This window comes from Scyliorhinus torazame, chromosome 21, assembly GCF_047496885.1.
Source record: "Scyliorhinus torazame isolate Kashiwa2021f chromosome 21, sScyTor2.1, whole genome shotgun sequence".
Lineage (NCBI taxonomy): Eukaryota > Metazoa > Chordata > Chondrichthyes > Carcharhiniformes > Scyliorhinidae > Scyliorhinus > Scyliorhinus torazame.
In genome coordinates, this window is record NC_092727.1 from 110,304,598 (window position 1) to 110,319,569 (window position 14,972).

General features: G+C 42.4%; 1 protein-coding gene across 7 annotated transcripts in view; it reads left to right on the top strand.

The window, feature by feature from the left end:
• mpp3a (MAGUK p55 scaffold protein 3a) overlaps positions 1-14,972 on the top strand; it is a 166,514-nt gene that overhangs the window by 121,207 nt on the left and 30,335 nt on the right. For 5 of the 7 annotated variants that reach the window (XM_072487236.1, XM_072487241.1, XM_072487240.1 and 2 more), the window contains 4 exons: positions 676-872; positions 5,315-5,379; positions 9,268-9,288; positions 12,520-12,561. In XM_072487236.1, the coding sequence (XP_072343337.1) occupies positions 676-872; positions 5,315-5,379; positions 9,268-9,288; positions 12,520-12,561 (325 nt within the window). The remainder of the gene's footprint in view (positions 1-675; positions 873-5,314; positions 5,380-9,267; positions 9,289-12,519; positions 12,562-14,972) is intronic. The other 2 variants (XM_072487238.1, XM_072487239.1) reach the window with 2 other exon arrangements.

Genomic DNA, 14,972 nt, shown 5'->3' on the forward strand with positions numbered 1-14,972 from the left:
CTTCAGGCTGGAAAGAAATTATTAATGAGGCACCCCAGGATTTGATTTTGGAGGCCTTACTTTTTCAACGCTTTTAGGTTGGTGGCATATGCAATTTAGTATGGCTAACTGGTGTGGGGCAAGGAACCAAAAAATGATCGTAGGGGTTAAATGAAACGGTAGTGAGTCATGATGTTCAGCAAAGTGATCAAGGAATCATAGCGTATACGCATGCACAACTGTCAACCGGGGGGGGGTGAAATTGTAAACAAATGTTGGGTTCCTTTTGCAGAGTGAAAATCAAAACAGGTGATATTGTTTCATAGGGTGTTAAATCCATCGAGAACATTGTATGTTGTTCTGGTCACATAATCACAGGAAGGATATTACTCTTGACAGGGTTCAAAGGTGAGAAATGAGTAGCACTACAGATATCAGAACGTTAGGTAATCATGAAGGAAACTGGGTTTCTTTGGCAAAATAAAACTCACTGAGGTGTCCTAATGGAAGTTTTCAACGTTATGAAGTAATTTTGTTCAAATGCTTTGAATACCAGGGGATACAAGTCAAAAATGAATAACTAATAAAGCCAGACAACTCTTTTTCACTTAAAAGAATGATAGATGTGCAGAACCTGGAAAGCCACTCAGCATTATCAGACAATTGGTTCTAAATTAATTGTGGTTCCTTCCATAGGGTCACATGAGAGCCTTGTTTGACTATGACCCAAGCGAGGATAAAGCGATTCCCTGTAAAGAAGCAGGATTACCTTTCAGGAAAGGGGACATACTTCAAGTTGTGAGCCAGGATGATTTGGTGTGGTGGCAAGCAAAACGTGTGGGAGACGCAAACCTCAGGGCAGGCCTTATTCCATCAAAGAAATTCCAAGAAAAGTAAGTATCTGCATGTATTTGTTCTTAGTGGCTTATAGGTCAAGGGTAGTTTAGAAACCACCATTAACAATGTCCAACTTGTGTTTCAAATTGAGTGGTTAAACAATGGAAATTCAGTGACATGGCAAGGTGAAGACTGAAGGCTGATTATCTCTCGATCTTCTCTGCAGAAATGTGGCTTGTTCTCAAATGACAAAAGCCCTGCTTCACTAACAATACAAAGCAGACATTATCCAACACATCTCAATTATTCCTTCTGCTAACTAATAATAACACGCTGGAATTAAATAACAATAATCTTTATTAGTGTTACAATTAGGCTTACATTAACACTGCAACTAGTTGCCACACTATGGCGCTTGTTCGGGTACACAGAGGGAGAACTCAGAATGTCTAATTCACCTAGCAGCACGTCTTTCAGGACTTGTAGGAGGAAACGGAAGCACCCAGAGGCAACCCAATCAGACACGTGGAGTACGTACAGACTCCGCGCAGACAATGACCCAAGATGAGAATCGAACCCAGGACCCTGGTGCTGTGAAGCACAGTCCTAACCATTGTGCTACCATGCCATAAAGCTGGACATGCTCCAGGTAGCTTCAGTCTACTTCATCCACTGAATAATAATCAGAAATGATTGGCCTGTAAAATGTTGGCATGGTAAATTTGTGACTAAAATTGGTACCTCTCGGACAATTGCAAATCTTAGATGTGAATTATTTCACTCCGGTTTCATTGCAAGATTACATTTATAGTTGGATTATTTGGAAATACTGCACAATCCTTTATGCTTTTAGTGGCATAAGCAAAGTTAATGCTATTTCTGAGTGCTCCTTTGTTCCCATATTTTCTGGCATTACATTATTACATGGGGTTTGCCAACAAGAAAACAGGGGAGCCAGATTTTTCACTTTGTTCCACTTGCACTTGGCCATTGTGTTTTATGGGATTTTTGGAAAAGTCCACTGGAACTTTATTAGTCAGCTGTATTGCCCACTGGTAACTTTATTTTCAATACACCATTTAGAGAGTTCCGACTAGCCCTTTAGCAAGCTAGTCAGATTGATTGTCTTTATCAAATAGTTGAGTTGAGTTTTAAAATACAGATCGTGGTAATTCTTGAAATCATAATACACAGTATAAAATGACTGAGTGATTTAAACAAAAGAAAGATAGCTATTTAGCAAAAGCAGCAAGGAAATAGGTTTTAGAAAAAGGTGGATTGATTCCGAAATGAATTTTTCCATCGCGGCAAGTAATTCTTAAGGAGATTATTATCTTAAGGTCTCGCCTTCTTTACACCTCTGATTGGCTTTAACTAATTTATAATTCACTCAATTCGGCCAAAGTGTCTGTCCATCACTTTACGAGATATATGTATTTAAATATATTGGTGCCAATTTCTTGTTCCATCGCCTGCCAATTTTCCAACTCATCCAAACCTCCATCTAGACATTATTGGAGAAACACAGTTTTCGCTAAGAAATTATCAGTCCTCGACTGGCTGTTACTATAGAGACAGAACTATCAGTTCTTTACTGTATAACAATGGGGCCTTTTAGCTAGTTGACGTCACTGTTCTTACAATTTTAAGCAAGTCTCAAGAAACTTGCAAAATGTTCGCAGCTATTTGGCTTCCCTTATTTTCATGGTTAATATGATTATGGTTAATTAGTCTTAATGAGTTCTCATTTAAACCTCTTATATCTGACTAGAATAGTCATTTTCTATCAGTTATGCACTAAAAGGTCCCCTCTATTGAAAAATCACAACACGCTCTGGAGGGCATCTCTGAACTGTGTGAAAAGAACAAGCAATTATGTATCTCCTTAAACAACCACATGAAGAATCATTAGCAGTGCAGAGTGTAAACCAGGAAGTGTAAATTAGAATATTGTATTCCCCATCAAATCAAGTACAGAAAGTGAAATAAAGGTGAGATTGGAATAAGATAGAGAAACAAAAGAGACAGAAAGAAAATGTAAGAAAAAATATTTAATGATTTTAATTTTTTTAAACTCCAACAATAATTGAAATCAGAAGGAATGAGACTTTATATTTGTTAATTATGCCAGACAAGGTATTTGGCAGTAATTAAGACTTTCCACACTGTTAAGGGTATTTATTCAAGCACTAACACTTTCTGGTGAGTTCAGTAGGGTAGCACAGTGGCTAGCACTGCTGCTTCACAGCGCCAGGGACCCGGGTTCAATTCCAGCCTTTGGTGACTGTCTGTGTGGAGTTTGCACATCCTCACCGTGTCTGTGTGGGTTTCCTCCGGCTGCTCAGGTTTCCTCCCACAGTCTAAAGATGTGCAGGCTTGGCCGTGCTAAATTGTCCAGAGATGTGTAGTTGGGTGGGGTTACCAGGATAGGGTAGGGAAGTGGCCCAAGTTAGGGTACACTTTTAGAGAGTCGGTGCAGATTTGATGGCCTGAATCTCTTCCTTCTGCATGGTAGCACAGTGGTTAGCACAGTTGTTTCACAGCTCCAGGGTCGCAGGTTTGATTTCCGGCTTAGGTCACTGTCTGTGCGGAGTCTGCACGTTCTTCCCGTGTCTGCGTGGATTTCCCCCGGGTGCTCCGGTTTTCTCCCACCATCCAAAGATGTGCAGGTTAGGTGGATTGGTCATGCTAAATTGCCCTTAGTGTCCAAAAAAGTTGCGTGGGGTTACTGGGTTACGGGGATAGGGTGGAGGATGCTCTTTCCAAAGGCCGATGCAGCCTTGATGGGCCAAATGGCCTCCTTCTGCACTGTAATTTATATCATTCTATGATTCTATGTAGGGATTCTATGATTCAATACATACATATCTGATACATACAGGGATATCATATTGAACAATGTGGATGAATAGTGAGTACAGTGTTGCTAATTTCCTTTGGCCTTGTGTTCATGAGTGAGTCTGAAGAGTTAGCACCAGCACGCTTTTCAACTGTGGGAGAACAAAGGCCAGTCCTATTTTTATTAAAATCGAATCACATGCCGTAGTTTTATTATTAAGGTGATGAGGATGTGCTTTCCCCTTCCTAAATCCAAGGCAACTGTAATGAAGTAAAAGCAGAAAATTCTGGGAAGCTGATCAGTGCCCATGGAGAAAGAAACAGAGGCCCGGATATTCGCCACCCCTGCTGAGTATTTTCCAGCGGCAGAGGCGGTTCGCCATTGTCTGCCGGCAGGGTCTTCCAGTCCCGCTGAAGCCTACGGCATTTCCCATAAGCTTGCCCCACAGCCAGGCAACCCGCCATGTGTGGTTGCCTTTAGAAGAAAGGGAGAGATCACAGATCATAGAATTTACAGTGCAGAAGGAGGCCATTCGGCCCATCAAGTCTGCACTGGCTGTTTGAAAGAGCACCCTACCCAAGCCCACACCTCCACCCAATCCCCATAACCCAGTAACCCGACCCAACACTAAGGGCAATTTTGGACACTAAGGGCAATTTAACATGACCAATCCACCTAACCTGCACATCTTTGGACTGTGGGAGGAAACCGGAGCACCCGGAGGAAACCCACGCACACACGGGGAGAAAGTGCAAACTCCGCACAGACAGTGAACCAAGCTGGGAATCAAACCTGGGACCCTGGAGCTGTGGAGCAATTGTGCTAACCACCATGCTACCGTGCTGCCAGGAGGAAAAGGCTGGAAAATTCCACCCAGAGCTATGTCCAATTTGACTGTCCTTCAGAACTTCAACTTGAGGGGCCTGTAAGTTCACATTTTGATTGACAGCTCGAGTGTTTATAAGAGACAGCGGTCCTTGAATACAAATGTTTGTTTTTATAAGGGATCAAAGTACTTTTGGGGATTTATATATAATGTTCTTTTAAATATATTGAAGACTATAATAGATATTCAAAATGTTTTTTCCACCTCATCATACTAGGTGAGTCAAGGGAAAAGGCATGGGTTGACATGAGTTAACATTAAGGTGGGATAGGGGCTATAGGGCAATGGGGGTGAATGAGGGGTCATAGGTTGGTATGAGTTGGCACTATGGTAACATGGAAGGTAAGAGGGGTGCCATTCAGGGGTGGAGTGACATAAGTGTGCATGGAGGATATGTGGGACCACGAAGAGTGGATGGGGCAACATGAAGTGTCATGTGTTGGCAACAATGGGGCAAAAGGAGTGTATGGGGATGAGGGGATGAGATTTGAGGGCTTGAAAGCTATTATTTGCTTTACTGCCTATTTTTAGAACTTGGACAAAGTCCCAGAGCATCAATTGGGCCTTTTAAACAGCAGTGATGCATTTCCAAACTAAGTAATTGGGGTATCCATAAGTACACTTTCTAGACAGACAATCTCTGAACAGTAGATATACAGCTTCAAACATGTGAGCACTTTCAAACCCCAGTACTATAGCTACCTTTTTCCTTGGTATAATTTGATGGTCTTCATAAAATGTCTTATCTTTAAAATCCTCTCTTTTACTTTCAGACGACTTGCCTACAGGCAGAAGAACGCTGATTTGGAACAAGAGGAAAGCAGTAAAAGGTCATCCTGTAAGGAGGCAGAAAATAAACTTACTTTCATTTTTGTTTTCTGCTGTCTATGCTTTCATTATCTAAGGTCTAGTGCAGTCCAAAAAGCAATCCTGTACATTGCCGAAACGCTGAGGGTTCCTATAGATCAGTCCCAGTTGCTGAAGCAGGTGACGGGTCAAGTTTGGGTTCTGGCAATGTATTTGACGTATGCACAAGGGCCTCATTTTGGTGTGCTCTTTGGGTCTCAACTTTATCCTGGTTGGTAATTAGTGCTATTTTCTGACTTCTGTACGAATGGCAGATACAGAGCAGCAACGATACTGCTCCTGTGACCTCCTTACCTCAGCGTGCTCGCCTCAACGTGTGGCTGCATGTTGGATGATGGAAGTATGATGACAGCAAGAACTGCAGAATCAAAACATTGCCTGCATTTTCATTTGTGAAACGTTATACAAGACACAGTAAACATTATTTTAAGCTTGTTTTTAAAGGTAATAAAAGGTGCAAAGTTCCAAATAACCCTTATTTAGTACCAATGCATTTTTCTAATACCTACCCAAACTTATTCATCTAGTTTCAAGATGAATGTATTCTGTTTATTCATAGCAGCTACTAGTTATTTCAAGGAGGCAGTTTCAGCCTTGGTCAATATATATTGTTGAGTTATTTGCTCTTTCTGCTGTCTGGAGAACAGAATAGGGTAATCAACGTCATTACATAGGACTGATTTTACAAGCATAGAAAATAGGAGCAAAAGTAAGCCATTCACCTTTTGGGCCTGCTCCACCATTCAATAAGACCGTGGCTGATCGGTTTCTGTTGACTTCCACATTCCCCATCTACCCCCATAACCCCTTTGATTCCCTTGCCTGACAAGAAACTATTAACCCACCTTAAAAATAATCAGTGACCCCCACTTACAGCGCCTTATGAGGCAGAAAGTTCCAAAGTTGCACAAACTCCTGCAAGAAAAATATTCTCCTCATCTCTATACTAAAAGGGCAACTAAAGATCAATATAAAGATTCATCTATAAAGGTTAATCATACCTACAATAGCTCTGCTAATGAAGATGGTGAGCAACTTAGATGTTGTAGGTTTAATCCCTAGCCTGTGTTGAGTTAGTTGATCTCAGTAGGTTGGTATCTGAGAAACATAATTGATGTCATTGCCCTCCATTTAGGACTAAAAATTCAACACTGCTGTTACCCACCTCTGCTGGAAGACTCTGGGTGTGGGTTTCAGTGGCCACCGTTGCGTCTTCATCGCAATTCTGTTAGCGGAAGTCCCACCAGCAAAAGCTGCCTGCCTCTGATTGGCTGGCAGCTATTCACCCACCAGTGCCAGCTGGGGTGATGGTGGAAGGTGGCAATGCAGCCACCAGAGGTCCCAGATCGTCATGAGACCTCAAACCAAATGTGCGTGAGGCGGGATGGGAATCATGGAGTTGGGATCGCAGGGGAGCAGAGGGTGTTCTGAGTCAAGGGCAGAGGTGCGGCTTTGAGAGTCCCCTCCTCTTCCTGCTGCCCGGTCCCTCAATCAGGCACAGAGCCCCCTGGGAGGCCGCTGACAAATCCGACAGAGCCTTCCGAGGCCATGGGAAAGCCATGTGGCCCCTTTTAATCTCTCAGCAACCAGTGGGCTCAGGGATAATATATTTCAGTTAGCTTATAGAATCGTAGAATTCCTACAGAGCAGAAGGAGGCTATTCAGGCCATCGAGTCTGCACCGACTCTCTGAAAGAGCACCCTCCCTAGGTCCACCCCCCACCTTATCTCCAAAACCCACTTACCTGCACATCTTTGAACTGTGGAAGGAAACTGGAGCACCCGGAGGAAACCCACACAGACATGGGTGGAATATGCAAACTCCATGTAGACAGTCACCTAAGGCTGGAATTGAACATGGGTCCCTGGCACTGTGAAGCAGCAGTGCTAACCACTGTGGCACTGTGGACCATAAGATAGACCCGCCTCTCCTGGAATTAGTGCAGAGGCTAGCGGGTGAGGAGGCGGTCTGGCTGGAACCGCTTCCTCTCTGCTCTGGCACTTTGTTGAGTTCAATAATAAAAATTGATTCAATCCAAAAGCAGTAATCACCAACCCCCAAATACTCCCCATGCCTCATGCATGCTAATGTGTGCCACTTCATGCCCACCCACCCAATGGTCCTTCATACCCCATGTTTCCCCTACATATGCTCCCTATGGCTCCTTATAGCCCATATCCTCTTAGTGCAATTCGTGCCAACAAATGCATCCCCCACCACCCTTTGCCTTTAGCCCCTCCATGCCAAGTCACCAAGCATCCACTAGTTCCATTGAATTTTAGAAATTATTTGCCACTTCTTTAACAGTTTTGATAGGTCTTTGACAGCTCTTTGACAGATTGACAGCTCTTTGACAGATTTCACAATTCCAATGAGTTTCTGCACTTTTTACACACAATCAGTTTTGCCTTACCTCCCTGAAAGGTGTCCCAGGACTATATCGAAAGGGATATTTGACCTCTCCAAAGGGGTACCCTGGCTATCCAAACAATTCCACCAAATTCAGACCAGCTCTTACCTGACCCAATCTGCACACGTCGGTTACATTCCCAGCCTACTAAAATCCTACTTCAGTGGAGGCTGCTGATAATTTAAATATTCAGTTGCCTCCATAAACCCCACATGCATGAACCGCAATCCAATGGCAACATGGTGGCACAGTGGTTAACACTGCTACCTCACTGCACCAGGGACCTGGGTTCAAGTCCAGCCCTCGGTGGGCCTGGTCTGTGTGGAGTTTGTGCATTCACCCCGTATCTGCGTGGGTTTCCTCCGGATGTTCCGGTTTCTTTCCACAGTCCAATGATGTGCAGGTTAGGTGGACTGGCCATGCTAAACTTTCCCTTTGTGCCCAAAGATGTGCAGGTTAAGTGGGGTTACGCATATGGGATGGGGAGTGGGCCTAGGTAGGGTGCTCTTTCGGAGGGTCAGTGCAGACTCAGCGGGCAAAATGTCCTCAGACGGAACTGTAAGGATTCTCTGGATTCTATGGACTCCAGCCATACCTCATAAAAATAGGAAATATTGCTTTCGAGGCAGGACTTAAAATTTCCATTTGCCATTCCCGCATCTCAGAGAGCCTCACCATTTTGTTTCAAAAGTAAATTGCAGTTGTAATTAAATTTTATTTCCTGAAAAACATTGATTTGATACCTATTGTGGTGTTCTTTGTGTTGCTAAATTCACAAAGACCACAAAACAGCTTTAGCTTGAACAAAGCTATAAATGTATTAACACTACTAATTTGGATTTGACACGTACTCCTAAATAATACAGTTGATAATTAACATATAATCTACACTCACCTACAACTAATCTCTACACTATCATAAACTATGATCTGCTCTTACACACACTATCTTTCCTTCAGTCTATACTCTAGCAACTCCTCCACTTCTCTCTCCCACATGGCTTAGCATCAATGTCTTATATACTTGTAACTCTAGCTCCCTCTAGTGGCTGATCTAGACATTTCATTAACCCTTGCAGTTCTTACATTTACGATAATACCACACCTATATCCTGGCAAAGCCAATAGATCCGATTAACTTTTACTGGCAAATTTGAAATCCTTCAATATTAGCACAATGGTTAGCACTGTTGCTTCACAGCGCCAGGGACCCGGGTTGGGTCACTGACTGTGAAGATTTCTGGGTGCTCTGGTTTCTTCCCACACTTCTCAAAAGACGTGCTTGTGAGGTAAATTGGACATTCTGAATTCTCCCTCAGTGTACCCAAACAGGCGCCGGAGTGTGACGACTATATTTTCACAGTAACATTACAGTGTTAATGTAAGCCTATCTGTGACACTAATAAAGATTATTATTATTTCCTTCTTTTCCTATTAATGCATCCTCAGATGACCGAAGCTGTGAGAAAGGTGGGCACTATATTGTCTTCTAAATCACCTGCAAATTCATACAAAGCGACAGTAATGGTTGTACATCTTCAGCACTTATTAATATTTGGACATCTTCATATATCAACAATTTTAGTTTCTAAGTAGCTCAGGAAGATTACAGATAGATTAAGCCACAAAAATTAAGGCACGAAATGTAATATTTTAATTTAAATTGTGTGTTAAAACAGAATTGTATTAAATATTGAGTAACATAGAAACACTGCTTCACTTTTCATCCATATGGAAGTGCGACATTCACATGGGTTACATAAAACTGCTTAAATGTAGCATTTTAAAGGTCTCCTAACAAATGTCTGTTGTTGAGAAAGTAATCAGATTGTTGCTAACTGAACTCCTTCACCTAGGCTATTTTAAAATCCATTCCACTGATGGTTGTTATTTCGTCCTTAGTTTTGAGCGAGTCTAAAAGAAGATGTATTATAAGAAGCACAATAGCTGCCTTTGATATTATTGAGCGGCATTATTCTCTCAGAAGCAATGGCATTTTGCCATTTGCAAAACAGGACATTGATTCACAAGCCAAAAATTGTTAATGAGACTGGACTTTTGAATCAAGTTCTGTACAGTGGAGCCTCCTCCAAGCTTTTTATCGCAATGGAGATAGTTGATTCATGCAGAAGTAGCGAGCTGGCTGCTTTAATCTGCTTGAGGCCCCTTATTTTGTTATAGATCTTACTGAAAGCTCTGTTTTTGGCATTAATACATCAATGATCCCAAATCATGATGAGATTGCATTTTCCTGGTATTACTTGCTTTAATGCTCAAACGGGAGTATGCCACAAATGGCAACCATTAAACAGTTGCGATACTTTAATACAAAGATCAATTATAGGAATGAGCAAGCTAGCAATTATGCACAGCACATGCAAAACATATTGTTTATATATACAGCATTTTAAAATTTACATTACTTTCCATTCCTTCCTTTGGGCAGCACGGTAGCATTCCCGTAACAGCCTCCCCGAACAGGCGCCGGAATGTGGCGACTAGGGGCTTTTCACAGTAACTTCATTTGAAGCCTACTTGTGACAATAAGCGATTTTCATTTCATTTTCATTGTGGTGCGCACAATTGCTTCACAGCGCCAGGGTCCCAGGTTTGATTCCCGGCTTGGGTCACTGTCTGTGCGGAGTCTGCACATCCTCCCCGTGTGTGCGTGGGTTTCCTCAGGGTGTTCCGGTTTCCTCCCACAGTCCAAAGATGTGCAGGTTAGGTGGATTGGCCGAGCTAAATTGCCCTTAGTGTCCAAAATTACCCTTAGCGTTGGGTGGGGTTACTGGGTTATGGGGATAGGATGGAAGTGTGGACCTTGGGTCGGGTGCTCTTTCCAAGAGCCGGTGCAGACTCGATGGGCCAAATGGCCTCCTTCTGCACTGTAAATTCTATGATTCTTCTTGATATAGTTTTCCTTTCTCTTTATTTTAGATTTATTCTTCACTGAAGTGCCTTTTATTGTTGTTGCTTCTTCCCTCACCATCTCCATGTGGTCCTTGTCACTCTTCTCTCCAACTCAGACACTTGGTGTTACAGTCTTCCTCGTCTCTCATTCTTGCAACCTCCCATTTAATAATAAGAATAATGTTCATTAGTGTCACAAGTAGGCTTACATTAACACTGCAATGAGGTTACTGTGAAAATCCCTTAGTCGCCACACTCCGGCGCCTGTTCGCATACACTGAGGGAGAATTCAGAATGTCCAAATCACCTAACAAGCACATCTTTCAGGACTTGTGGGAGGAAACTGGAGCACCCTGAGGAAACCCACGCAGACACTGGGAGAACGTGCAGACTCCGCACAGACAGTGACCCAAGCTGGGAATCAAACCCGGGTCCCTGGCGCTATGCAGCAACAGTGCTAACCACTGTGCTACGATGACACCATTTAAAATCCTGGATAGAGTTCATCCACAGCAGCGTTCATAATAGTCCTGGTTAGAGGTTCACGGAATGATAGGATGATAAAATGAAATGCACAGAAGGTGGCTATGGATGGAATTTTTAGGATGGTGAGCTGTCGGTGCCCGCCAGCCTGAGAATCAGCAGGGAACACATCCCCGCCGATTGACAGGTTTGCTGCCATTCTACTCACCGAGTGTCGATTAGCAGCAGATGAGACGTCCGTCTGTCACTGGACGGACCTCCCACCATGGAGAGCTGTTGGCCAGTCAAATTCTGACCTATATGTCCATGCTAGATCTTTGGCAGAACCATCCAATTTTTTCAGCTACCTCTGCTGTTCCCCATAGGTTGCAACATTTTTTTTCTTCAAGTATTCATCCAGTTCTCTGTTGAATGCTGCTGTTACATCGGCTTCTCCCACCCTCTCAATCACTGCACTCCCGATCAAAGCAGCTTGCTAAGTGGCATAAAAGAACATTCATGTTTTGCAAGTATCATCAAAGACAAAGAGCGTGTAAGACAAAGGGTGATGCTGCTTATTAATTAAGAGATGTGAATCGTGCTCATGTCCTTACTAAACTATGGTTAAAAAGAGAATTTTCATACATTTATTTTAATTTTTAAAAATAAATTTAGATTACCCAATTATTTTTTTTCCAATTAAGGGCAATTTAGCGTGGCCAATCCACCTACTCTGCACATTTGTGGGTTGTAGGGGCGAAACCCAGGCAGACACGGGGAGAATGTGCAAATTCCACACGGACAGTGACCCAGAGCCAGGATCGAACCTGCCAACCACTAGGCCACCGTGCTGCCCGAAGAGAATTATCATACATGTTGGAATTGTGATAAATGAATCTCACAGAGAACAGTTTTCAAAAATTGAACTGTATCGAGAATCATGAACGATTCAAGCGGGTGGGAAATGCCAATATTAACTTGATAACTTATTAACTGTCCAGCGATAAAGTAGACAATGAAAAGAGTAACCAGGTTCAGTCACCTCGGTCCATCCCTGTCATTACTCTAGCTGTATAATCATAATGAGACAGACTAAAATTACTCAAAGATTTACTGTTCTGTTCAAGGTTGAACAACCCCAAGAAATACAAGTTGTGACTTATTCACCCTGAAATGTTTTTCCTATTTTCACCCCTTGTATATGACTGATGTGTAATTGCTATTGACTTACTGTTGTCAAACACTGATAGATTTTCATGAACAAATCTTTCTGCTTTCTGACCTTCCTCATTCGTTCTCTTTCTATTTACTGCTTCTCTGCCTCTTCAGAGGACTGTGATTGTGATGGGTATTTGAATGGGCTGCACATAGGTGAGAATCTAGATTCCGCTAAACCATCTCATGCATCTTTTAACATTAAAATCAAGACCACTGATTTATGTCTTTCATAGGAAGACCATCAGATTTAATTCCAAAATACCAGAAGCAAAAGTGAGATTTGCTCCTTCAGCAATGATGTACAATGATAAAAAAAAACATAATCCAATTACAAGTTAATGGAAGTTTGAATGTGATTACCCTAAAATTTAAGAAAAACTCCAGAATCCCAACAAATGGAAACAGAATTTGATTTCTTCAAATGTCATAAAACAGTGGTCTTGGTTATACTTGCTTTTCCAGACATTTGACTGACCTACAATAAAACCCCATTCGAAAATATAATTTCACTAGAATTTTATCATTTAAGTGTGTTTCTTAGTTTGCTTATAGATTTTATTCAGTGCTGTGGGCAAACATTTTCATGGGTTCTGATTTACCTTTGTCTAAACCAGTGCCTGCATAATCTGATATCAATACTGTTGTAAGATCACTTTCTTCCCCCCCACCCCGCCCCCCCCCCCTCCCCTCATTTTCTCTCTAAAGACATGCAAGGGCAAAATTCTACAGGAGTCAGTGGCTTTCCAGTGCCTTCACATGCCAGCCTGGAGAATGATGCCTGCTGTATATGCCTTTAAGAGATAACTGCCATTGTTGTTCAAAGGTGTTCAGCAGAGCAGTGATTAATGTGGGACTGGAGAACAATACCATCCATGGTAGGAGGTAGAGAGTCACTTCATAGTAGGCCTTGTGGGTGGAGTCAAACACACATGGCAGTACCTTTGGTTTGTATATAATTATGGATTAGCAATAAATGGTTTCGGTTCAACCATTCATTTCAAACTGATTTACCATCAATTGGAAAACTTGGATTTGAATGGCCACATGCCACTGGGAAGGTTATCATGGCTGAGGTTATCTGATCACACAGATTCAAATTTCCAGAAGCTTTGAAGTGACTGTAACTGGAAATTAAATATTCACATCCCTGAGCTCTGGAACACTTTTTAGCATTATATTACTGAGCATTATATTGCTGAAGATCATATTTGGGTTTATTTGGGTTTCATGCTCCTGAGAAACTGACTCCGAAAATACTGTTACTTTACTTTAGAATAACATTTTTATTTTTGTAATACATTTGTCAATGGTCTTCAATTTGAAGCTTTCTTAAAATGATACAGGAAGGTGAAACTGATATATTCATAGAATCACAGAATTTACAGTGCAGAAGGAGGCCATTCAGCCCATCGGGTCTGCACCGGCTCTTGGAAAGGGCACCCTAATTAAGCCCACATCGCCAGAACCCAGTAACCCCACCTAACTGTTTTTGGACACTAAAGGGCAATTTAACATGGCCAATCCATCTAACCTGCACATCTTGGGACTGTGGGAGGAAACCGGAGCACCCGGAAGAATCCCACGCAGACACAGGGAGAACATGCAGACTCCGGGACACAGACAGTGACCCAAGCCGGGAATCGAACCTGGGATGCTGGAGCTGTGAAGCAACTGTGCTAACTGCTGTGCTACCGTGCTGCCCTCATATTGCTAGGAAATGGCCCACACACCAATCATGGCGCACTAAGGGTTAATATGTCTGGTTAATGAGCAGTACCATGCTTGCTGTTGATTTAAACCGATTAGTTTTAAAGAATTCTTTCATTAGGCATGGCTGTAGTTTGCTTGATAGCTCAGTATTATCCAAATTAAAGGAATTTTAAAATCAAATTCGAGAACTGAACTACAAAATAATATTGAAAATATGGGTCCAAATTCCTTATCGTCAAATGTCAAGTCCAACTGAAAAACAAACTCGGACTCCAAACTCTCAGAAGGATGTGGAGGCTTTGGAGAGAGTACAAAAGAGGTTTACTAGGATATTGTCTGGTATGGAGGGCATTAGCTATGAAGAGAAGTTGGATAAACTCGGTTTGTTCTCACTGGAACGACAGAGGTTGAGGGGCAGCCTGCTAGAACTCTCCAAAATTATGAGGGGCATGGACAGGGTGGCTAGTCAAAAGCTTTTTCCCAGGGTGGGAGACTCAATTACTAGGGGACATATGTTTGAGGTGCGAGGGGCAAAGTTTAGAGGAGATGCGAGAGGAAAGTCTTTTTACACAGAGGATAGTTGGTGCCTGGAACTCGCTGCCGGAGGAGGTGGTGGAAGCAGATATGATACTGACGTTTAAGGGGCGTCTTGACAAATTTATGAATAGGATGGGAATAGAGAGATACCGACCCTGGAAATGTAGAAGGTTTTCGGTTAGATGGGCAGTATGGTCGGCGCAGGCTTGGAGGGCCGAAGGGCCTGTTCCTGTGCTGTACTTTTCTTGGTACATTTGGACGTTTTAATTTAAATTTAAACAACTTCTGACTTATTCCCATACATTTCCAAATCATAA